General features: G+C 56.1%; 2 protein-coding genes across 5 annotated transcripts in view; one reads left to right on the forward strand and one right to left on the reverse strand.

Moving 5' to 3' along the window:
* TRAM2 (translocation associated membrane protein 2) overlaps positions 1-19,592 on the forward strand; it is a 75,099-nt gene extending 55,507 nt beyond the window's left edge. The window contains exons 3-11 of one of the 2 annotated variants that reach the window (XM_022582117.3): positions 1,056-1,165; positions 1,643-1,759; positions 7,328-7,386; positions 8,538-8,622; positions 9,148-9,218; positions 11,993-12,097; positions 12,317-12,460; positions 13,224-13,387; positions 14,505-19,592. In XM_022582117.3, coding sequence (XP_022437825.1) covers positions 1,056-1,165; positions 1,643-1,759; positions 7,328-7,386; positions 8,538-8,622; positions 9,148-9,218; positions 11,993-12,097; positions 12,317-12,460; positions 13,224-13,387; positions 14,505-14,578 — 929 coding nt within the window. In that variant the 3' untranslated portion in view covers positions 14,579-19,592. The remainder of the gene's footprint in view (positions 1-1,055; positions 1,166-1,642; positions 1,760-7,327; positions 7,387-8,537; positions 8,623-9,147; positions 9,219-11,992; positions 12,098-12,316; positions 12,461-13,223; positions 13,388-14,504) is intronic. The other variant, XM_089918625.1, reaches the window with a different exon arrangement.
* The window catches only part of EFHC1 (EF-hand domain containing 1), a 63,652-nt gene continuing 60,060 nt past the window's right edge, over positions 19,417-23,008 (reverse strand). For all 3 annotated transcript variants that reach the window (XM_022582116.3, XM_022582114.3, XM_022582115.3), the window contains one exon: positions 19,417-22,864. In XM_022582116.3, coding sequence (XP_022437824.1) covers positions 22,793-22,864 — 72 coding nt within the window. In that variant the 3' untranslated portion in view covers positions 19,417-22,792. The remainder of the gene's footprint in view (positions 22,865-23,008) is intronic.

The following is a 23,008-nucleotide window of genomic DNA, read 5'->3' on the forward strand; positions in this document are numbered from 1 at the left end:
AATCTAAAAATATATAGCTGAACCATTTTGCTGTACACCTGTAACTGACACAATATTATAAATCAACTATACTTCAATTTTTTTGAAAAAGAGGGAGGTGTGGGTTCCCTGGTGGCCTAGTGGTTACGATTCTGGGCTTTCACTGCCGTGGCCTGGGTTCAATCTCTGGTCCAGGAACTGAGATCCCACAAGCTGCGTGGTTTGGCAAAAAAAAAAAAAAATCATCAATATCAAAAAAATAAAAACAAAGAGGGAGGAAATAAATGGCAGAGCTTTGATACAAGCTCAGGTTTCTGAGTCCACACTCTTTTTTTTTTTAATTATTTTTATTTTTGGCTGCGTTGGGTCTTCATTGCTGCGCGCTTTCTCTAGTTGTGGAGAGCAGGGGCTACTCTCTGTTGTGGTGCGTGGGCTTCTCATTGCGGTGGCTTCTCTTTGTTGCAGAGCACGGGCTGTAGGTGCGCAGGCTTCGGTAGTTGTGGCTCGTGGGCTCTAGAGCACAGGCTCTATAGCTGTGGCACACGGGCTTAGTTAGTCCGCGGCATGTGGGATCTTCCTGGACCAGGGATCAAACCCATGTCCCTTGCATTGGCAGGCGGATTCTTAACCACTGTGCCACCAGGGAAGTCCTGAGTCCACACTCTTAACCCTGCATCATGCTTCCTCGATGAAGTATAACTGCAATCCCATTTTTACAGGGAAGGCGATTACGGCTCAGAGAGGTTGGTCACTTTTCTATAGTCACACAGCCAGGGAATGATGGAGGTTGGTGGTCTCCAATTGCTGGCTGCAGCCACTGTGCCTTCCTGCCCAGATCAGGAGACATCGTCATGATATGCCGTGTGCTGGCTTCTCCTTTCCCCTCTGCACTGGTGCTCCCAAGGGCCAAGTCCAGAGGGTGGGTGGGATTCTCGGGAAGAAAATCTTCTAAGTCTGGGGTTACAGCCAAAGGGAAGCATTTGATGGCACATTCTGCTCCAGATCTCCTTTCAGTTTTGGGTCCCAGAGCACTTCCTCACCCAGGGATGCTGACGTGGCTCTCGTTGCCTCCACAGATGGCGAGACGGTGCACTACCACTACGGGCCGAAGGACCTGGTCACAGTCTTGTTCTACATCTTCATCACCATCATCCTGCACGCTGTGGTGCAGGAGTACATCTTAGACGTGAGCGACATGTCTGGATTCCGAGATGGGAAGCTGGGGGGATTCGGCGGGTGGAGCGGCTGCAGCTGTGAGGCCTCCGCTTTGTTTGGAGGCCCTGGTTGGTCCTATAGCAACTGGATCTCCTGCACCACGGTTTGGTCTCCGTCCCCCTCAAAGCCTTCGTAGCCCGTGGGACCACAGTGTTTATTACACGGGAGGGAGCTGCTTGACGTATGACGACACGGTGTCCTCAGGGGTCGAACACGGCAACCCTTGGGGGATGTTTTCTTTACATCTCAGCTGACGACATTCATCTCGCCGCTTCCTCAAAATGCTTGCCTTAAACTAAACACTATATGCACACACGAGGCTTCCATGGAATAACTTGGATGAGGCTGGCTTCAAACTTCAGCCCTTTTGTGGGGGGAAAACAGGAGTTTGAAATCTGCCGTTACCTATACACTCACGTTAATACGCAGGATTCTCTTTATTCTTTAGAAAATCAGCAAACGGCTTCATCTCTCCAAGGTCAAGCACAGCAAGTTCAACGAATCTGGACAGCTGGTCGTCTTTCACCTCAGCTCGGTGATCTGGTGCTTCTACGTGGTGGTGACGGTGAGTGGTCCTAGGGAGTGCTGATGGCTGGGGCCCGGGCTGCCATGTTATCACCGTGAGAGAGGGGTCAGTGGTTTAGGTGCTATTTAATAGCTGGGGAGCGTCCTCTGGTCCAAAAGTAAACACTTGTTATCGTTATGATGTGATGTCACGGTGATGACAGCGTATAGCTCCATAGCTCTGTGTTCCGTCCTGGGGCCCTCGCACGGTGCTGTCCCCTGAGCTGAGTTTTATGTTCATTCCGGTACCTGTGTTATGGATTGAAGAAATCCAAGCTCAGATTTCGCAGTGGCCCCATGGTCACGTGGTTCTGAAGTGGCCAGGCCTTGGACTTGAGGGTCTGGTTCTGTTGCACCACACTGGCCTCCCAAGGCTCGGCCAGCATCCCCCTGCACGCACGTCAGTCAGGTCCCGTGAGAGTCAGTGCTGTTTCTGCGAATGCCTGGAGGACCAGACAGTTGACTCACCTCCCCTTTTGCACAAGAATACTCTTATTTCAAGCAACCTTTGATACAGCAAAATTCCTTCGTACAAAGGAATGTGGACAGCCCTTCGGGGTCCTTTGTAACAAGCCTGTCGTCCTAGGAAGTGTTTAATCCCCTCCATCCCCCCGCAACCTGGAGCACCTCCTGTCTGTAACCGGGTCTCTTCCTCAGGAGCTAGAATTGTCCTGTGAGAAATCCAGGGCCGGGGCTTGGAAAATTCAGCAACCCTGTGACCTCCTAGAAGCTTCCTTCCCTGCCTCCCCTGACCTCTCACCCCCTTCCCCTTCCTTAGCAACAGTGATGAGCTTTCCCCGTCCTCAAGACCAACCTATCTGTCTGCGAGCTGAACGCTGAATCCATATTCTCAAAGCGGGACTCAGCATGCCCTTTTGTATATTACCTTTATTTCTATTATCATTTAATCACAGAACAATAGGAATTTTAAATGCAGGGCCCAAGGCCTCTGTGCTCTGGAGCAGGCCTGCCACATTATACTCCCCCTGGGGCAGACTTTGTGTGTGGTCTGTGTGAGTAGCGCCCCCTACCTTTGTGCAGCACACGTGCGGCCCCGGGGAAGTCTAGGTACGGCTGGGCTCAGGCCTCTCCCAGCCACTGGGTGTTTGGTTTATGCGGCCTCTGGAGACCCCGAGCTGCCTTGAAGCAGAACAGCCCTCGGGTCCCACGGACATTTAACTGCTCTTGCAGGAGAAGCGTTGCCTCATCTCTGAATCACTTTTGCCCTTTCTGCCTCAACCCACCGTCCACCCCAGCTGTGACCCAGTTTCACCAGATTCGCAGGCCAACAGCCAAGGGACTTCCCCCCAGTTCCAGAGTGTGCAAGGCTCCTGGGCCGTCCAGGGCTTAGAAATGATGCTCGTTAGTCTGGAGCTGCCACGCTTTTCTGGGGACGTTTATAACAGGCTTTTACCATGGTGATAGCCAGGTCTCCACTCAGCATCTCCAGAAGGAGAATAGAGACCAAGGGAGCCTGGAAAGTTCCAGTGACCCCAGGTCCTGATACATCGTGTGGCTCTCAGACCTCACCTGCTCCCTCCAGGCCATTCTGCACGGAGTGAAGGTGACTGAAGAAGAGAGGGTCGTTTTGTAAAAGGAGTGAAAACAGCTAGTTTTTTAAATCCTATGTTTCTGTTATGATGAACTTTTTCTCGATTCTTCTCTCTCGCTCTCCGGTCAGTCCCTCGGCAGGTTCCGCCACCCACTGCCACCAGCACATGGAGCGTCTGTCGCCTGCTGTCTGCCTACACCTCTGCCCCCGGGCCCATGGGTCTCTCCAGGGGATGCTGGACAGTACGCTGCCAGCATCTAGTGGGTCGAGGCCAGCGATGCAGCAGAATGTCCTGTAGTGCCCAGGACAGTCCCCACAGCAAAGACAGTCTGGCCCCAGGTGTCACTAGTGCCACGGTCAGGAGGCCCTGAGCCGCATCTCTTGCTGGACCACTTCTGGAAGGAGGCCGTTTCCACTCCTGTGTCCGCTCACCCCAATCCATCGTCTGCCCAGCCAGACAGATCTTTTTAGAACATAAACCAGATCACGCATCCCCTGCTTCAAATCCCCTGTCGCGCTCGTGCTGAAGTGGTTCTCCCTCCTCACTCCTGTGCTCTGGGTGCTGCTGGCCTTATCCGTCTGGCTCACTGGCCCCAGCCCCACTGTTCCTCTGACTCTCCTGGCTCTCCTGCCTCCTGCGCTTTGCAGGGGTGCTTCCTCTGCTGCAGTGCTCCGTCCCCTGACACCCCGTGCCATCCAGGTCTCCACCTACACGTAACCTCCGCAGAGAACTCCCCGTACACTTGCGTCTGCTGCACCACGCCTGTTGCTGTGGCCTTTTCTTGAGCTGTGCATTCTCTGCTGCCTGCCTCTCCCTCATACTAGCCCCCGAGCTGCTGGGAGCAGGCACCGTGCTCACCGCTATCCCCCAAGCACAGTTCCTGGTGCACACTAGATGCTCACTCAGTATTGTCGTGAGAGGGAATAAGTCGACTGCGACTGCCTTTTCTCGTTCCAACCTTCAACAGTTTTTAAAGTAATGAATTGCTTGTTTTTATGAACATCATAGATGATCATTTAAAAAAAAATAAGCCATACATAAAAGTTTGAAAAAGAAAGTAAAAATTGACCCTAAATCCCTCCCCCCACGAAATAACCAGCTTGATCTTGGTGTTGAATTCAGACATTTCTCTGCATTGATCCAGGCAGGGTGATGGGGTCGTAGATGGGCCAACTGATAATTTAATAAGAATGTCGACCTCCTACCTTTAGTCTAGCTCTCAGCTACTGTTCATTGTTCAGGGGAAGCAAAACGCTGTACTGGGAAAGCAGGGTGGGAGGCTGCCTGGCTTCCCAGGGTGCCTCCCTTCACAGTTTAAACCTGCAGCCCAGCGCTCAGCGGGAGCGCCTCTGAGGCAGGGGCTCAGGTAAGGGCTGCCTCCTGACACACAGACTGCCTGCAGCAGAACCTCAGCAGTGGGTGTTCCTGAAGGACCACTGGGTCCGGGCAGCAGCTGTGTCAGGGCTAGATGCTGCTCTCTCTTCCTGTGGTGCTTTTTGTTCATCCACTGGAAAGGAAGGCTGCAGGGGAGGGGAGGGGGTGTGCCAGCCCGCTGAGGCCTCCCTTGCTCCTGGTTGATTTGTAGAATCAGGAGAGAACAGAGGATCTTAAAGCCCGCCCCCCCAGACGGCAGGCCCACTGGCGGGTGGGATCTGGGGGCGAGCCCACACCCGGTGTGCTGTGCTGAGCTCCGAGGGGCCCCGGCCCAGCCTCCCTGGGCGGTTGCCTGGCCCGAGGTCTGGAAAAGACTGTTCTCAGTGAGTCATTCTTCCTCTGGCTGCCCTGCTCGCCTCCCTCCGCCCGGGACTGCCCCTCACAGGCCGGCAGCATTGTTCTGGGGCGTTTTCTCTGCTGGTTGGCTTCACAGTTCTGATTTCTTTGTCTCCTGAGTAAAGCGCCAAGCTGGGGAGGGTCCCTGTTTAAAATCACAGGATCGTCTGGGCTTTTTGAGCTCTTAGATTTCTGTCAGGGCTGCTTTTCTTGGCCAGTCTTTTTTTGGCGGAAATTCTTCTCCCACTTCGATCCCAGAAGTACCATTTTCATCCTTAAATACATTGGTGTTTCCTCTAGGAAGGAATGGCCTCCCCACTTCGGTTTCCCTGGAAAGGGGGTAGGGAGGGCGGAAGGCCGTGAACCTGTGTGCCTGGGGCCGGCATCTGATGCAGGCGGCGTGTGGGGGGCAGAGAGGGGTGGCCCCAGTGTGGGTGCGGAAAAGCCCTCTCCTCCCACCCCCGCGCGCCCCAGAGCCTCCCACCTCTGCCGAACTCTGAGGGGGAGATGGAATGTGGCCAGGAGGGTCTGGTGGGGAGACCCTTTCCTTCAAACCTAAGTTACTGTGACTGCCCTGGGGCCTGCACCTGACGGGACCGTCCGTTGAGTCATTGTGCTAATGAGGCCCTGGTCGTATCTGAAATGTCCAGGGGCACTTAGGGACTCAGGGTCTGGGTGGGAGTACGACTGAGGCTCCAGTAGTCACCTGGAGGCTCCTCTGGGAACTGCTGGGCCTCCTCCCCGCCCAGGGCAGCCCCGTCCTCAGTCCCGGTGGGAACATCTGAGGCTCTGGGCCTCCTCATCAAAGCCACCAGTCGGTTGGTTTATTTCTGACTCACCAGGACAGCCAGGCCTGGGGCGCTTGGACCAGGAGGCTTGAGGCGCAGCCCAGAATTCAGTCGTGCTGCCGAGAAGCCACCTTGTTTTGGGAACTCCCTCCTTTCCCTGTTTCTAAAAGGAGGTCAGGCTGGCGTCACCTCCTCCGCCCTCTCTGAGCGTCGCGTGGCGTCAGCCTCCTTTTGCTCGTGGTGGGCCGTTTCCTCGTATGTTCTGTAATCTTGGATTATAAACTCATCTTTAGCAAGGTTGTGTGTGTGAGAACCCTGTACGTTCTCGGATGAAAGTACGTCCCGATGGCTTCACCGGCCCCCAAATACTGTTAATACCAAGTTAGTGTGAGGGCGCCTAGACACACAGGTGATGTCCATTTGAGCTCCAAACCCCCGTGAAAGCAAATCTGAAGTTACAGATTTTCAGGGGGTCATATTTTTGTTTCCATCCTGAGCCCCGGGTGAGCAGACATGGTCCTCTTCTCCCTGCCTTGCTCGTCGGACCCTTCCTAGTCTCCCTTTTCTCTGGGGTGCTGGCCCTTTAAGGGTCTCCTGTTCCCACGCAGGCGCGAAAGCTCTGGCCCTACAGCCTCACCGGCTCGGGCTTTTAGCTCCCTACCCTCTTGGGCCCTCGGGTTTTCCCTTTCTTATTGTGAGCTCAGCTTTGCATTGAAAAGAACATTTGTTAGACTGCATCCAGCATGTCCAGATGTTTTGTAACAGGAGGGTTTTCAGGTCACCTCCCCCTACTCTGTAAGAGGACCTGGGCTAAATACTGGAGATGCAAGGAGGCGCCAGAAAAAGAAGCCAGAAAAGAAGGCATGAACAGAGCCCTGGCGGCCCGGCAGTGATGGTGCTATGTGATAAGTGTCACACGTGAGGCCCGTTGGGGAGGCCTGTGGGGTCCTGCCATGCTTTTTATTTGTGGTGGTGTGAAAAGCCAAAGTAGGCTTTTCGTTTTTCCAGGGGACGGTGGCTCTGGAGTCCATTTGCTCATTCACTCTACAAGCATTTCCTGAGTGCCTGCACGCCAGGCATAACACTCGACGCTGTCACATAAACATAAACTGTCACGTTTATTTCTAACAATAACTCTGGGAGGGTATTTTTATCCTCATTTTACAGATGAGCCAGCTGAAGCTCGGGGAGACTAACTCGCTCAGAGGATGTAGCTGATCAGTGTCAGACCACAGTCAGACTCAGGTCCTCTGACCCCAGAGCAGGGCTCTTCCTCCTACATCACGGCTCTCTTCTATAGTAAAGAGACGGGCCAAGTGCCAGAGGGGTTCCGTGTTCACGTTTCCTGTTCCTTCCTCATTCTGGCAGCTGGGGACTAGGTGCGACCCTGACCCCCGGGCCCGCCCAGCAGGCCTCACGTTCACATTTCTAAACGCTGTCTCTTCCCGTCCACTACAGGAAGGATATTTAACAAACCCAAGGAGCCTCTGGGAAGACTATCCGCATGTGTACCTCCCGTGAGTATTGTCGCCCTCGGTCCCCAGGGAGGAGCGGGCTGGTGCACTGGCTTCTCGCCCCACAATGTGGGCAGAACACAGGCCGGTGAGCCCGAGGACCAGAGCGCCCCCGAGCCTGGCAGGGCCCAGTGTCATGGAGGCAGACGTCTGGGAGCTGCTTCCTCCCCGTGTTCTTATGGGCAATTCCTGAAATGACACGTCAACTGCAGGAGCCCGGGCACAGGGTCCTGTCTCTGCCCAGGCTGCCATCACAGAGCACCGCAGATGGCGGGGTTCCCAGGGGCTTATAAACAGCAGACATCCCTTCCTCACAGTTCTGGAGGCTGGCAGACCCAGTGTCTGGTGAGGCCGCTTCCTGCTTCATGGATGACATCTTCTGTGTCCTCACGTGCGGAAGCAGAGAGGGGCCTCTTTCACAAGGGCACTAATCCCACTCTGGGGGGCTCCAGCCCTGTGACCTAATCACCTCCCAGAGGCCCCATGTCCCGGTACCATCACTGTAGGGGTTAGGATTTCAACATGTGAATTTCGAGGGGGTGCAAACATTGGGTCTGTAGCAGGTTCCTACAGCGCCTGGGAGGGACGGGGAAGCAGAGCCTCTGCACGGAGCTTTCTGGGCTGCGCCCTCCTGGCACCTGCACACGTCCGCACACATCTCCCCTCAGGCCTCCACGGGAGGCAGTGCCCCTCCTCTCCTGCGCCGACAGGACACCGGGAGGGCAGAGCTGGGCCCGTGTCCCCCAGAGACCACGGCCCTTAGAACAGCAGCACTGGAGACTGAGCAGAGTTAGGTCCTCCCTCTGCTGCTGAGACCCCTTTATTCCTCAGCTCACTCCTGCCACCTGCCATCTCCTGCCCCGACAGCGCTCTGGATTCGGCCCCCTCCTCAGCCTTCCCTCCTCTGCTCTCTCTTCATCCTTCTTGTGTCTTTTCATGGACTTCCCATGTCCCTCCACGTGCATGGTCTTGTGTGTGGAGCAGTGTCCTGGGCTCAGGGGCGTGGAGCTCACCATCCCCCCGCCCCTCTATTCCTCCCTCTCGGCCCAGCTCCTCACACCGCCTGGCCCTTGCCCCCACCCCACCCCGTGCTTGGCGAGCACCTGTAGGGGCTTCTCTCCATCCCTCTGGGTGACTGGCCCCCTTGTCTCCAGCTTCCAGGTGAAGTTCTTCTACCTGTGCCAGCTGGCCTACTGGCTGCACGCACTTCCTGAGCTCTACTTCCAGAAGGTACGGAAGGTGAGTACTGGTAGCCCCTCTGATGCTGCTGGCCCTCCCTCTGGCCGCCCACGTGTGGGGGTGGACACGGGGGTATGTTGGCGTGTTGAGTGAGATGCTGAGCCAGTGCCTGTTGGAATCTCCCTGATGACCTCCAGGAGGGGGGCTGCCTTGTCAGACTCCCGCCTCCCACACGAGACGTGTGGCTTTGGGGGGCCTGACTCATCTTCGGGGGAGCGGATGGAGAGTTCTTTGCCTTTCCTACAGTTTTTTTTTTTTTTAAAGGTTCTCTCTGGCTGATTTCCTAAAGCCCTGTTCCCCAGTCCCTGTCTCTTCTTTCTCAACCTAGTCCCGCCCCCTGACCACTGAGTCGCCTTCAGACTTTGTGCAGCCAGGTGCGCATGTCCCCGGTGGGACCTGGGGCTTTCTGGCAGCCCCGCTCCGCAGGCCTGCCATGTCCTTCTGCACTCCCCCTGTTCCTCTACCTCCCCCTGCATCTCCAGTTAGGGAATGAGCACATGTCCTGTTTGCCTCTCTTGTCTGCAGGAGGAGATTCCCCGGCAGCTCCAGTACATCTGCCTGTACCTGGTCCATATTGCAGGCGCGTACCTCTTAAAGTGAGTGACACCCGGAGCGGGCCAGATCTCCCTGCCTTTTATGTCTGTGCCTCTCTCCACACAGTCATTTAATCAGGAGGCATTTCTTAGACACTTACTGTGTGCCAAGCACCATGCTAAGACCTGGGAATACACAGATGGATAATGGAGGGTTCCTTTATGTTTACTGGATTATTCTCTGCCGAGCAGGAGAGACAGTTACAGACAAAGGTAAAGTCGGTTAGTGGGATGAGCACTGTGCTACCATATGGACCACCTGCCATGGGAACCCAGAGGAGCGACTACCTCAACCCGAGACAGGGCCAGGGAAGGATCCCAGGGACGCGGGCCGTGAACCAGGGCTTTGCAGGTTGAGGGCAGCCTGAGCGGGGCTCCTGTCCCATGCGTCCAGCCGGCGGCGCTGTCAGAGCTCGTGGCCCCGGACTCCCCTTCCCTTCGATTTGTAATGAATGGTAGAGTCGTCACTGCTTGGTTGTCCTCATGTCAGCAGAGTTGCTGTTGCCTTGAGTGTCTCTGTTGTGAAGAGAATCACTGCTGAGCAGGACCTGTCCTTCTAGTTTGGACTTTCCTTGGGCTTGGCTTTTGCGGTATAGGAGAGCACACGCTGTATAACCTGCTCAGGTGCCCGGGGTCTCCTGGGTCCGCATGGCAGGCATCCCGTGAGAATGACTGACCCGGGGGACCGGAGCCGGGTCTGCTCTGTGGTCTCTGGAGGCCGAGAGCGGCGTCCGTGCCTGGCTGGGCCTCTGAGGGGCAGAGGCCGTGTGGGTGCAGCTCTGCTCTTGTGTCGCAGGCTCCTGTACGGGTGGGCGGGTGGGTGTGAGGAAGCCGTGCCGCGAGGATGGGGACGGAGAGGAGCAGGGCAGGGTCTGACCCTGTTTGGGCCAAGTTCTTGTTCTGGAAAGAGGCTAGAACAGAAGGCAGAGCAGCCGGTCCTTCGCAATCATGCTGGCCCGGCCCCAGCGAGGCCGGCCCAGCTCAAGGTGCGGCCGCCTCTCTCCAGTCCTTTTTTTTTTTTTTTTTTTTTTGCGGTACGCGGGCCTCTCACTGTTGTGGCCTCTCCCGTTGCGGAGCACAGGCTCCGGATGCACAGGCTCAGCGGCCATGGCTCACGGGCCCTACCGCTCCGTGGCACGTGGGGTCCTCCCGGACTGGGGCATGAACCCGTGTCCCCTGCATTGGCAGGCGGACTCTCAACCACTGCGCCACCAGGGAAGCCCCTCTCCACTCCTTTTAATCTAGTTTTCAGAAGTGAGTGAGTGTGGGGAAAGGAGAGACCCTCGGCTGCAGGATTTCCCAAGGAAGACAGACCTTTGAAGTGGCCAGCGATCCGGGGTCTTGTTTGGGAAGAGCTGGGCCCTGGGGGCCTTCACTCACCCGTGGGTCCAGCCCTGCTTCAGGAGGGGCAGTTCCATCTGGGTGAAGGCAGACAAGGCCCTGCTCTCCTGGGCTGTCTGTTCTAGTGGGGCCGGGGGGTGGACCATAAATAAGGAAATGAGAGAGTTTCCCCAGGTGGTTAAGTGTGAGGAGGAAAGTAACACAGGGTGATGGGATGGCTGACTCATCCACTTGGCCCCCTGTGGTGAGAAGAGCTCTCTGAGGAGGGGACTCGGGTAGAGGCGCGAGTGACAGAGCCAGGCAGGTGGATACCTGGGCGGAGCTGTGCAGGAGAGGGGACCACAGGGTCAGGGCCCTGAGGTGGGAGCAGAGCTGGGCGGTAAGGCTTGAGATGGTCAAGGGCAGGATCCTGCTGGGCACCTTCGGCTGTGTGGAAACACTGGGTTTTCACATCATTCTCTTGACCGTTCTCAGGATCCAGTGACTTTCCTGAATGGACTCCACACTTCTTTGGTCCCCCTGGGTGGAATCACAGGGTCCCTCTTCAGCACGGCCCACGGGCTTTCCACCCAGCCCCCCAGTATCTCCCTGACTTCCCAAGGCCCTGCCTGCTCAGCAGCACCTGTAACTTCACTGTGCAGCCTTCTTGCGTCTGTTTGAACCACAGCCGACCATCGGCAGCAGACTGCCTGGGAAAGTCAGTAAGAGCATCGTGACCGGCAGTGAGCAGGGGGCATGGGAATGGGGGCTCGTGTTTGAAGAGGTTGGTTCACTAGCACATTTTTTTTTTTTTTTTTTTTTTTTTTGCTGTATGCGGGCCTCTCACTGCTGTGGCCTCCCCCGTTGCGGAGCACAGGCTCCGGACGCGCAGGCTCAGCAGCCATGGCTCACGGGCCCAGCCGCTCCGCGGCATGTGGGATCTTCCCGGACCGGGGCACGAACCCGTGTCCCCTGTATCGGCAGGCAGACTCTCAACCACTGCGCCACCAGGGAAGCCCCACTAGCACATATTTTGATGTTGTGTTGAGTTTTGCTTCTTCGTATACCTCTTGGCTGTGAAGACTTGGATGACAAAAAAAAATCAGATGGTAGGAATCCCCTCCCGCCAATCCCTCATATTTCTACACGCAAAGCTCAGCAATTTGTTCTGAGCACCTTTTCTGTGCGGGGTCCCGTGCCAGGTGATGAACACAGAGTGACAGGTGCTGCGAAGGCAGCCAGGCCACAGTGGGAGCAGGAGGGGCGCTGGGCCCAGACGGGACAGGTGACATATCGGTATTAAGGAAAATTCTTGAAGGTATGGCAGCAGCTCTGAATCCTGAAGGATGAGGCGGGGCTCGCAGGGAGGGCGGGAGTGGAGAGAGGAGCCCAGGCCCCTTGCCCCCGGCTCTCGCGGTGCCTCGTGGGGACTGTGAGGCTTGTCTGTGTCTCCGCAGCCTGAGCCGCCTGGGCCTGGTCCTGCTCCTGCTGCAGTACTCGGCCGAGTTCCTCTTCCACACGGCTCGGCTCTGCTACTTTGCCGACGAGAACAACGAGAAGCTGTGAGTGATGTGGACGGGCTGAGGCCCGGCGAAGGGGAGGGCCCCGCGCTGGCGGTAGGCAGGGCGCTGGGGGTATTTTTTCCTGGAGCGTCTTACTCTGGACACCTCATCCCTCAAGCATGAGGCCACCCTCGGCCACCCTCGGACCCTCGGCCACCCTCGGACCCTCTCCCTGCTTGCTGCCTGAAGGCTGACGTACGTCCCCTGCTCCTCGGGCAGGTTTAACGCCTGGGCTGCTGCATTTGGAGTCACCCGCCTCTCCATCCTCACCCTCGCCGTGCTGGCCATTGGCTTTGGCCTCGCTCGCGTGGAAAACCAGGCCTTTGACCCCGAGAAAGGGAACTTCAACACGTTACTTTGCAGGTGAGTTGGGCAGGAGCCTCCCGAACTCGGCACAACTTCTGCCGAAGGTCAGGAGGCCACAGACCGCTGGGTCTCCCGCACCGTGACGTTTGGGGGGGATCTCAGACATCTGGCCCGAGGGGAGAAGAGATGCCAGTCTCCTGCTTCCATCACATCCGTCTTCCCTCCCTGGCCCCGGTCCATCAGGCTGCAGGCCTGGTGCTGGTGCCGCTGGGAGCTCCTCCCCTGGCCTGCGCCTCACTGGGGGTGCCGGGTTCACGTCCAGCCTCTCAGTTGGCTGTTACAACCACGCGTGGGCTCTTTACAGCGTGTTCTCAACAGTGTGGCCAGTGGCCTCGCACAGCGGCCAGGAGGGCAGCGAGGAGGCCACGGTCTCCATGACACCCAGGGCCCAGCGGGGGTCAGAGGTTTGTCCAGGTTGCTCAGCTTCTACGTGGCTCATCGGGTGAGAAGCCGCACTTCTAGAATTATTTCTGCTGCATCGCAGTTCAGTTCACTTGAATCCTTCCGATGTACACAGGGCTTACGTGGGCCGTGCTCTGCGCTGTGGGTCCAGCAGGCATGGGGTGGTGTGACAGGAGCTGGACCCGCATCTGTCACCTCCTCCCGCTGGTCCCTCCGCCCGCCCTGAGGCACCTGGAGCGGAGCCCGGCACGGGCCACGCTCTTCCCGGAGATGGTGGTGGACCGGGCACCGCGGGGTCCTGGCCTGCCCCCTGCCCAGGGCACGTGCAGCCGGAGCCCACCGAGCCCTCTGCCCACAGGCTGTGCATGCTGCTCCTGGTGTGCGCCGCCCAGGCCTGGCTCATGTGGCGCTTCATCCACTCCCAGCTGCGGCACTGGCGCGAGCACTGGAGCGAGCAGAGCGCCAAGCGCAGAGTGCCCGCCGCGCCCAGGCTGGCAGCCAGGCTCATCAAGAGGGAGTCGGGTGAGTGCCGGGTCCGTGTGGGGCAGGGCGGGCGGGCGGGGACCTCCCCAGGGCCCTGAACCGGGCCTGCCCCTGCCCCGTCCCACCTCCTCCCAGGCCCCGGGCTCCTCGGCTCGTGCCAGGGCCTGACTGGCACGTGGCCGGGCGCACACGGCTTGTGGGTGGGGCTGGCCGACGCGGCGGGGGCCCTCGCGGCCGCGGTGGGCAGGGCGGCGGCTGGGTGGGGAGCTCTGGCTGGAAGCATGTCCACAGGGTGGCCTCGGGGACCCTATCAAGGGCGGCTGATGCTCTCTGGGTCCTCACCCGCCCCCATGCTCCGCATCTCTGCCTGGCCGTCTCCCAGGATGCTGGCTCTGCCTCTCTCTTCAGGGGTGGCTTGAGGGGACACAGTGCTCGGGGGGCAGTGTTCAGGAGACAGCTGCTTCTCCTCTGGCCCCCGCCAGGTCCTGGGGCGCTCGCTGCCAGCCCCGCGCTCTCTGTCCAGCCTGGGGGCCTGTCTGCACCAGGCTCTGTTTCCTGAGTCGCCGGCCTCTCTCCAGGTGTGGCCTGCTCAGCAAGGGCGTGCGCGGCTGCGTGTGACAAGGAGTCAGGCCCGGCTGGCGGTGGGGTGGGTACGGGGTGGTGGGGGGGCTGCAGCCAGGTGTGCCTGACTTTGAGCGAGCAAACGCGGGTGTTTAGGGCAACAATGAAAAGCACGCTTTTGCTGTCAGAGTTGCGCCAGGTGAAGAGTAAGGCCTTGTCCCTGCAGCCTCTCTACCTCCTCCTGACCATTCCGCGTCCTGGGACCTTTGCTGAAGGGGGCTGGTGCCCCGCAGGGGCCCGAGAGGGGCTGAGGCCTAGGCTCTGGCCCCGCCTCAGGCCCCGGCGGGCGGCGGGCGGGCCTCTGCCTGTTCCCTGGTGGCTGTGTGTCATCCAGCCCCTCCCGCGGAAGGACAGTCGGAGACTACCCACCTCAAGTGAAGCAAGACCCTGGGGGGGGGGGCAGGAGCCCCTGGGAGCCGCCTGCTGGTGCCCTTTGCTGTGGGGGCTGCAGCCTGGGTCCCCTCGGCTCATCCTGTGCGCAGCCTCCTGCCCCTGCCCCAGCGGAAACAGCGCGTTTGTCTCCCTTCATTCCCAGGTTACCACGAAAACGGAGTGGTGAAAGCAGAGAACGGAACCTCCACACGGACTAAGAAACTCAAGTCTCCTTAGGGCCAAAGTGCTGAGAACAGGAATGCTCTCACGGGCCCAGCAGGGAGGCCCCCTCCTGCTCTGATGCCCCATCTCACACAGCAGAAACCTGTCTTCACACAGGGCCTTTTCCTCTTCCTTACGTCTTGGCTTTCTCCTCTTCTTTCTCTGTGAACCATTCTCAATAAAACCAAAAATCTTCCTCTTTCCCTCTCTCCAGCCACCTCACATCCTCACCTCTGTCCTGTCGGGTTTTCTAGAAGCCTGGCCTCTCACGGTTACCTTTCTGCTGGCCTTTTCTTTCTCTTCCTTCACAGCTGTTTCCTTCTCTTTTTACTTGTTAATTTACCTTACTGTGCAATTTTTCTGTGTCTGATTTTTACAACGAGAGGAGGCGAAGCCTGTAGTGCTGGCCGTCCCCCACCCAGTCCCCAGGACCTGTCTGGGTCGGCAGCCTCGTGCCGGGGAGCCTCCACCAGGGCCGGCGGCAGATCCCCGTGCGGATGGGCAGCAGAAAGGGAGACTGGCCGTCCTGGATCGTCGTCTCCTAGGTGCTGAGGAACTGACGAGGGTATGATTCCAGTCCTGTGCGCACCATCTTGAGGCCCCGCGGGGCCGCTGCTAGTTGGAAGTGCCAAGGCATTTGGCTTTGGGACATGATGACTCGGTCCAGAAGGATGGTGCTGACTGTCTCGGGTCCCGTGACTCGGGAGAGCTCACCAGTGGCCGGTCCTGGACACCAGCCCGCTCTCTGTCGGGGACGCGCTGAAGGAGGACGAGTCTTCCCACTCTGCAGCAACGGCAAAGCGACCAGAGCGGCGGGCTCCTCTGCAAAGGTAATGCGGCAGAAATGATGGAGGCGCCAACCTAGCCTTCCTTTGGCAGGTCCAGCTGCATTGCTCTTCCCACTGTTCACCAGCATCCAAAACCAAACCAAGCAGCAGTTAACAAAGCAGCCTGGCCGGGGACGTGCTGGTGCTAAACCCCAGGCCCAGCAGCCCAGTGGGCGCCGGCCTTGCACCTGACTTCATCTCTCTCGCGGCAGGAACACTACGCCCCCCCGTGGCCCCTGGTGCCCCAGGGTCGGTCACCTGGGCCCCTTGTCCTCTGGCCTCGCTGAGTGTCCTTTGGAATTGTCGTTGTCCTCTGCTGCCGTTGGCTGAGCGCACCCACAGCGTTTTAGATGGTTTGAAACCAGGCTGACTCAGAATCGCTGTGCTGGTTAGATGGGCAGACACAGCCATGCTGACGTGCATCTTTTGGCCCCCTTCCCGCACATGTTCTCCCCCTCTCCCCAAAGACAAGGCCTCCAGCAAGGAGCTAGGCTCTCAGCAAGGAGGCCTGAATGCTGTGGGCACAAGGATGTTAGTGTCATTTGATGTGCTGGTCCTCTTCCTGACATCACAGCAGAAACCAAACTGGATTATTACCCAGAAGGTGGGGAAGTGGGTCTTTTCATCAAGGCAGCTCCCTTTTCCAGATCACTTGCATCAGAGAGAAGTTTTAATCTACCAGTGCTTGGGGACTTGCTTCCTGACACCCTGGTAGACCCTCATCTCTCTGTTCAGGATTAGGCCGGGGAGATGGGAAGATCTTCTCTTATTTTGATTACCCTTAGGAGAGGGACAGCGCTTTTGAAAATGCGAATTCCTCCCATCTTTCCTTCTCCTTCCCTGACACTTATCTGGGCTGCAAAGCAGAATGTTGGTGAAAGGGCGGCTTGTACCAACCCCGCAGGCCGAGTCTGGAACCCCTCAGCCATTCAGTCAAATGGTCCTCCCTCCCCGCTCGTGGCTGTGGCTGTGACTGTGACTGAGCCAGTGTTCCTACTTGGCCTAGGGATGCTGTGCAGCCCACGTCAGCCTGCAGCCTCCTAAGCCTGGCCTAGTCCTCTCCAGGCTGTGTCCCTGGCCTTGGCACTGCTTCTGCTGCGTGCAGGAGGCCGCCCCCCCACCAGGGAGCCCTGCTGAGTCATGCCTTCAGCGGGTACCTGGCCTCCTTGCTGTGGGCTCGGGAGGTGGGAGCTGCAGCCGAGGTCCTGCCATCGGGCAGTGACTCTTCTCACATTCAGAGGTGATCGCCGCCAGAGCACACGTGCTTGGTGTGCCCTTGGTCTCCTGTAAGTTGGCCCCTCGTACCGTGTGCCTCCTCAAGGTAGTACCACCAGCCCGGGGCCGGGCTAACTCTTGCCACCTCCTAAAGGACGGGGTTGGGTCCCTGATTGAGAGTTGGGAAAATCTTCCCTGCTGCGTGAAACCCCTGAGACCATGCGTGAGGCTAGCATCCCACCGGCCAGTTTCAGGAATGGTTTGAGGGGAGGGTGAGAGGAAAACTGTAGGTGTTCTGTCACCCCGGGCGTGCCTGGCATGTTTGCTTCAGAGCAGAGCCAAGCCATGGCAGGCTGGCTCGAAGCGTGTTACCAGGGGCCGAAAGAACTCACTTCCAGTTCGTCCTGAGAGCCTGTTGGGTTGGCTTGTCCTGATTTGGCCGTTCTATGTTCTTCAGTCTTAAACACTCTCTGTGAAGGCCCGGCCAGACCCCCGAGTTTGAGAGGCCACTCAGTGCCATCCGTCAGGAGGAGAGCAGATGCTAACCTACCTCAGCAGCCCCCGCCCTCCCAGCATCCCTGGCTGGCACGCATGCAGGGGCGCCGGGCAGGGTGGTGTGGGAGAGGCTGGGGGATGGACGGGTGATCCCAGCTGCCAGTGCCCCTCCTTGGAGGCTCCGTGATGGGAAGTTATTTTTACCCTCCAGGCTCTGATAGCGACACTATAGTAGGTTACAGGTGCCCCTTCTGAAGGCAGGGCAGGTTCTGGGGGAAGGAGAAGCAGGCCGAGCCAGACCTGCATCTTGGCGGAGAGCCTTTTCCCTTCCTGTCCCAAGGTGGAGCTACCAACGTTTCAGAAACCAGACTCGACACCTGTGCTCTGGCCACCTCTGCAGATGCTCCTCTTGACTTGAAAGCCTTGGCGCCGGGCGGGCTGTTCTGGGATGCATGCAGCTGCGTTTGCTGTGGGGACCTTCTTTCTCGTACCTTTGACTTTCTCCTAAGTGCTGAGTAAGAGGTATAGGGGCGGAGAGTGCGCCCCCTCCCGATTCCACACAGAATTGTAGTCCCTGGGAGCCTTTTTAAATTCAAAGTGGCGCGAAGCCCCCCCACCGCTTAGGGTTTCCTTTGGGCTTCAGCCTCCTTGGTGGTCTGGGCTAGGCCTGGGGGCCAGGAAGGCAGGGAGGTCTGCACGGGACTCAGTCCCCTCCTGGGGCGTCAGCGTCCCAGTGAACAGAACCCGTTCCTGATGGCCGGGGCCTCTGCTTCTGTGGGGAGTGGCCTTTCTCCCCCTCCCGGCTGCCATCCTAGCTCACAGCCCAGCTGCTCAGGAGGGACTGGGCGGGACTGGAGAACTGGGTCTTGACAGATCACTTGGAACTCAGGCCGAGTCTCCGGCCCCGCGAGGAGCCTTCACCAGCTCCCCCCTGGAGCCTAGTTCTCTCGTGAACAGTGACTCCTCTGAAAAGGCTGAGGGTGACCGCCAGTCCCCTGTCCCCTCCCCCCAGCAGCTCGCTCTCTTTACGGAGGGCCCCGAAAAGCACGGGGATTCCGGCTCTGTGCGGCCCCTTTTTGCCCCGAGCTGATCCTGTATCTTTTTGTGTCAGAAGTGCCTTATGTGCCATGGTCTCCTGGCCTCCACTTGCACTGTGTGGCCAGCCCCCCGGGCCCTGGCACAGTTACATGTTAAAGGGACACGGATTGTGACAGTTTCACCTCATTCGTCTTAGCCTCACCGCCACCCCCGCCACTGTCCGGGTCTGGTGGTGTCCGGTTTCTCCCTTGTGTCTGGTGGCTGTGAGGGCCCCTTCACGGGCACCTGGCTGTCAGAGAAGCTCGGGGCTCCCAGGGGCACCAGACCTCCGCGCCTCAGCCCACGTGGTAAGCCTTGCTCATCCAGCTCCCCTTGCACGTGAAAGAGGAGGCACCCTGGCTCTAGCCTCTTCTCATCCATACTGCTTCCCGTTCGACCCCGCGTTTCTGCGGTAAGGTGTTTACTCTCACTTCCCGGTCACAAGCGGCGCTCACAGGTGCCTGTCTGACGTGGGTCCGGGGGGACTGTTGCAGGGCACCCCTCCCCCCCACGCGGTGTGCCCGCCCCTCGCCTGCCTCGTCTTTGCTCTTCCGGGTTGTGCAATACCTCTCCTAGCCAGCGGTCTTTCCCACAGGCCGTCTGTCCCTTCCAGTGCCTGGCCACTGGGGTGGACAGGACCCACGGGAGGGTGGTCGTCATCCCCACAGAAGAAACAGTAGCCACGCTCCCTCTGTTGCTGTCATTCTTGTGACCCTGGTGGCACTCTAAGTGGAACACTGTAGCATCATCTTTGAAGTCCATATAGTTTTAAAACTGTTGAAAAGGAAAAACACCATCCTCATGATGGGGCATTAATAAGTCAGCATCTGGGAATAAGATCCGTGTGACACCTGCGGCATCACCATCAGTTCGCTGTAAGGGTTCTAGAGTTTCTTGTTCGTGTGGAGAGGAAGGAGGTTTTCCTGGGAATCGGCCACACATGGACAGCCCTGGTCATCTGATCAGATCTGACTGGTTGTAAGTACCACCATTTCCTTGGGTACAGATTCAAGTGTTTATGTAATGAGACTACACACCTCATTTTTTCAGTTCCTCTTGTTTAACAAACATCTGAAGGATGAGCTGAGGCTGCCGGTGCCCTGAGCAACTCATAATGCAAATGTGGACAAAGCGTTTTTTTGTTTTTCTACTTTAGCCTGTTCATGTTATGGACCAAATTTCAACAAGGAACTCAAGGAAAATTTGTACCTGCCATATTTATGCTTTCATGTAAAAGGGTTTTTTTTGGGGGGGGGGGCTCTTTTTACTTTCAGTGAACATTTTTCCAAATCCTTTTTTTTTCTGTCCGGTTTTAAAACAAATTACGGTTTTGTATGGATTTTTTTAAATGTACATTTTGAAACAAATGATCGACAAATATTTTTGAAAAACTGAATAAAAGGCCTTGACTTATTCGCCTGCTTGTCTCGGGTATAATTCCTTCTATTCCTTTTTATCTGGATGCTCACATTTGCTTTTTTTTTTTTAAGTTGCAAGCATTATTTTATTCCACCTCTTAGATGGCTATCTGGGAATTGATTAGAGTATGTTTCTCCCCTGAAGACTGAAAAGGATAAGAGCGCTTTAAAATAATGATATCGCTGGCAACTTTATTTTTTGCAAGACTTTGCATCAACTAGTCTTGTTTGTATTGCTCACATTTGCTTTTATATGAAGAACGAGTTTGCATCAATTTCAGCCTCATTTCTAACATTTTTCACTGTCATTTCTTGCGTACATTTGTTCGTTGTGGTCATGTGAGTTAGGGAGTTGGAATTAAGGACGGAGAAGGAGTCAGTTACATTGAGTGGTGGGTAGTAATAAGCCTCATTTTTATTGGTGTCTGTAACAGGGAAGTGTGAACATGGAAAGGAGTGTGGTGACACGGGGTGTGTGGGCAGGAAGCGCCACAAGGAGGCGCACTGTGCCTGATGCCTGCCGTACGACTGCCCCCATCATCCATGGGAATATGTTCCGAGACCCCCCCCCCAGTGGATGCCTGAAACCCCAGAGAGTTCTGGGCCCTAAATATGCTATGTTTTTTCCTACACATACCTACCTATGATGAAGTCTATAAGTTAGGCACAGTAAGAGATTCTAACAATGATAATAAAATAGAACAATTATAACCATATACCATAATGAAAGTTATGTGAATGTGGTCTCTAAAAACATCTTACTGAGCTGCACTCACCCTTCTTCTTACGATGTGAGGTGACTGAGTGCCCGAGTGACAAGGTGGCGTGAGCTGGATGATGCAGACGCTGTGGTGGAGTGCTGGGCTCTACTGGCCTTCTGATGACGCGTCAGGAGAGGATCACTTGCTCCAGGTGACCGTGGATCACTGAGCCCTGACAATGCCGACAGCTGGGGATCCCGGGAGGGACGAAGTGGGAGGGCGCAAGATCTCATCACGCTACTCAGAATGGCACACAGTTTAAAACTTAAGAATTATTTCTGGAGCGTTCCATTTAATATTTCCAGACCATGGCTGACCATGTTTAACTAAAACTGGAAAGTGAAAGAGTGGATAAGGGGGACGACTGTGTTATGGTGTCACTTGGCTAGGAGAGGATGGGGCTAAGTCTGTGTGTAAAAGCCACCAGATGTCAGTGTAGGTGCTGAATAGATGCTGTCTGAGTGTTGGTACCAGCAGTCGGCACAGGACACTGCTGGCATCAGATGGCCTGTTGCCCATGGCTGTCTGCTGTTTTTCCAAAACCATCTCCAGAGAGAGCTTAGGAGATGAGTGCAGTTAGTTGAGGACAGGCATGGGCTATGAGGACCCAACAGGAACCATGTACCTGAGGCAAAGGCACGGTGCCAACGGAGAGCAAGCGGCTCAGCCGGAGAAGCTGGTGACCTTGGGCAGTCGGCCTTTCTGAGCCTGCTTGCTTATCTGGGCTCAGCATTTTGGGGGTGTGTCGGCTGGCTGGTTTGCTTGTTTTCACAGGGAATGGTGGTTGTCTAAGATTTAGGGATAGTAAATGCTAAGTTCATGGTTCAAATAAAGCACTCAATAATTTCTTATAGGAACATGCTCGTGCTCCTTCACCAGCAGGCGAGTCACTCACCCAAGTGACCCTTGATTTTCTGGAAACATCTAGAGACATCTTCTCAGGTACCCCTAAAGCCTACAGATACGGGCTTGATACACTCTAATTAGATGGTATTTTCAGGCCCCTGGTGGTACAGACAGAGTACAGGTAGGAAGGAATCAGAGACAGCATTTATAAAGATGAAGTTGGTGGCTGACGTCAGCTAAGGAGCAGCCCTGCTTCTGAAAAGTCCATCAGAGCTCAGTCGATAACCAGTAGCTGCTACTAGTCTTTTCTGCCTATCTTGAGGCCAGGCTCTCTAAAAGCAGTCAATTTTTTTTTTTTTTAACTACAGCCCACATAAAGAAATGTTTTACATCATGACCCAGTAAATACACACTCATTTGAAACAAAAGTTTCATGAAACAAATCAGTGTACCACACTGTGATATTTCCTATTATCACAGTGTCTGCCTGCCAATGCAGGGGACATGGGTTCGAGCCCTGGTCCGGGAACATCCCACATGCCGCAAAGCAACTAAGCCCGTGCACCACAACTACTGAGCCTGCGCTCTAGAGCCTGTGAGCCACAACTACTGAGCCCGCGTGCCTAGAGCCCGTGCTCCACAACAAGAGAAGCCACTGCAGTGAGAAGCTCACGCACCACAACGAAGAGTAGCTCCCGCTCGCCGCAACTAGAGAAAGCCCGCACGCAGCAACAAAGACCCAACACAGCCAAAAATAAATTTAAATAAATAAATAATAAAATGAAATAAAGTGCAGGCCTACTAATGGGCCTAGAACTGCAATTGGAAAACATGGCCTCTACTTCCCGGCGGGGCGTGGCGGGCAGCACTGTCTGCAGCACCACACCCGACCTGATGTCTGTCTGAGCAAATTCTATGCATCCTCCTCCTGCATTAGTCAGGGTTCTTTCTCCAGAGAAGCAGAACCGATAGGCTGTATATATAGAGAGAAAGAGACTGACGATTAAGGAATTGGCTCCTGTAACCGAGGAAGCTGACAAGCTCCAGTATCTGTAGCCAGAGACCTGGAGGCCTTTGAGGGCTGACGGAGTAGTTCCTGTCTGAAGGCCAGCGGGCTGGAGCCCCAGAAGAGCCAATGTCTCAGTTTGAGTCCAAAAGCAGGAAAAAGCCGATGTCAAAGCAGGCCGAAGGAATCCTCTCTCATTAGGGAAAGGTCAGCCTTTTTGTTCTATTCAAGCCTTTAATGGAATGGGTGGGGCCCACCCACATTGGAGAGGGCCATCTGCTTTACTCCATCCACCAACTCAAATATTAACCTCATCCAGAAACGGCCTCACAGACACACCCAGAAATGTCCAGGCACCCCATATCTCAAGTTGACACATAAAATTAACCATCACAACACCCCTATCTCCCCTCCCTAAATAAGGCACCAACCTTAGCTCCTACAAGATCCAATTTAATTTAGACTTCAGTGGTAAAAGAACCAAAAAGGAAATATAATTTCAAGAGCTCTGTAAATGCCTCTATGAAGAGTACAGGTATACGTAGGCCCAACCTCAAAATACTGTGCTTTCTGTCCTCAGCAGGTCAGTTGGAGAAAGCACGGACGAAGTTATAGTAGTCAATCTTGTCTTCTCCGTGAGAGCACATCCTGATGAGCTGCGGGAGAGAGAAGGGGAGCCCGTGAGAGACAGATGGGCTGCCTTCAGCTCAGCTGCACAGCGCTCTTTAGTGCCTGTCCCTGCCTTTGTAAACCAGCTCAGGCTTTTTATATATCCTTGGCTGATTCTGAAATGATCCTGT

This window comes from Delphinapterus leucas, chromosome 10, assembly GCF_059928025.1.
Source record: "Delphinapterus leucas isolate spDelLeu-1000000601 "Yukka" chromosome 10, BTC_Dleu_Yukka2, whole genome shotgun sequence".
NCBI lineage: Eukaryota > Metazoa > Chordata > Mammalia > Artiodactyla > Monodontidae > Delphinapterus > Delphinapterus leucas.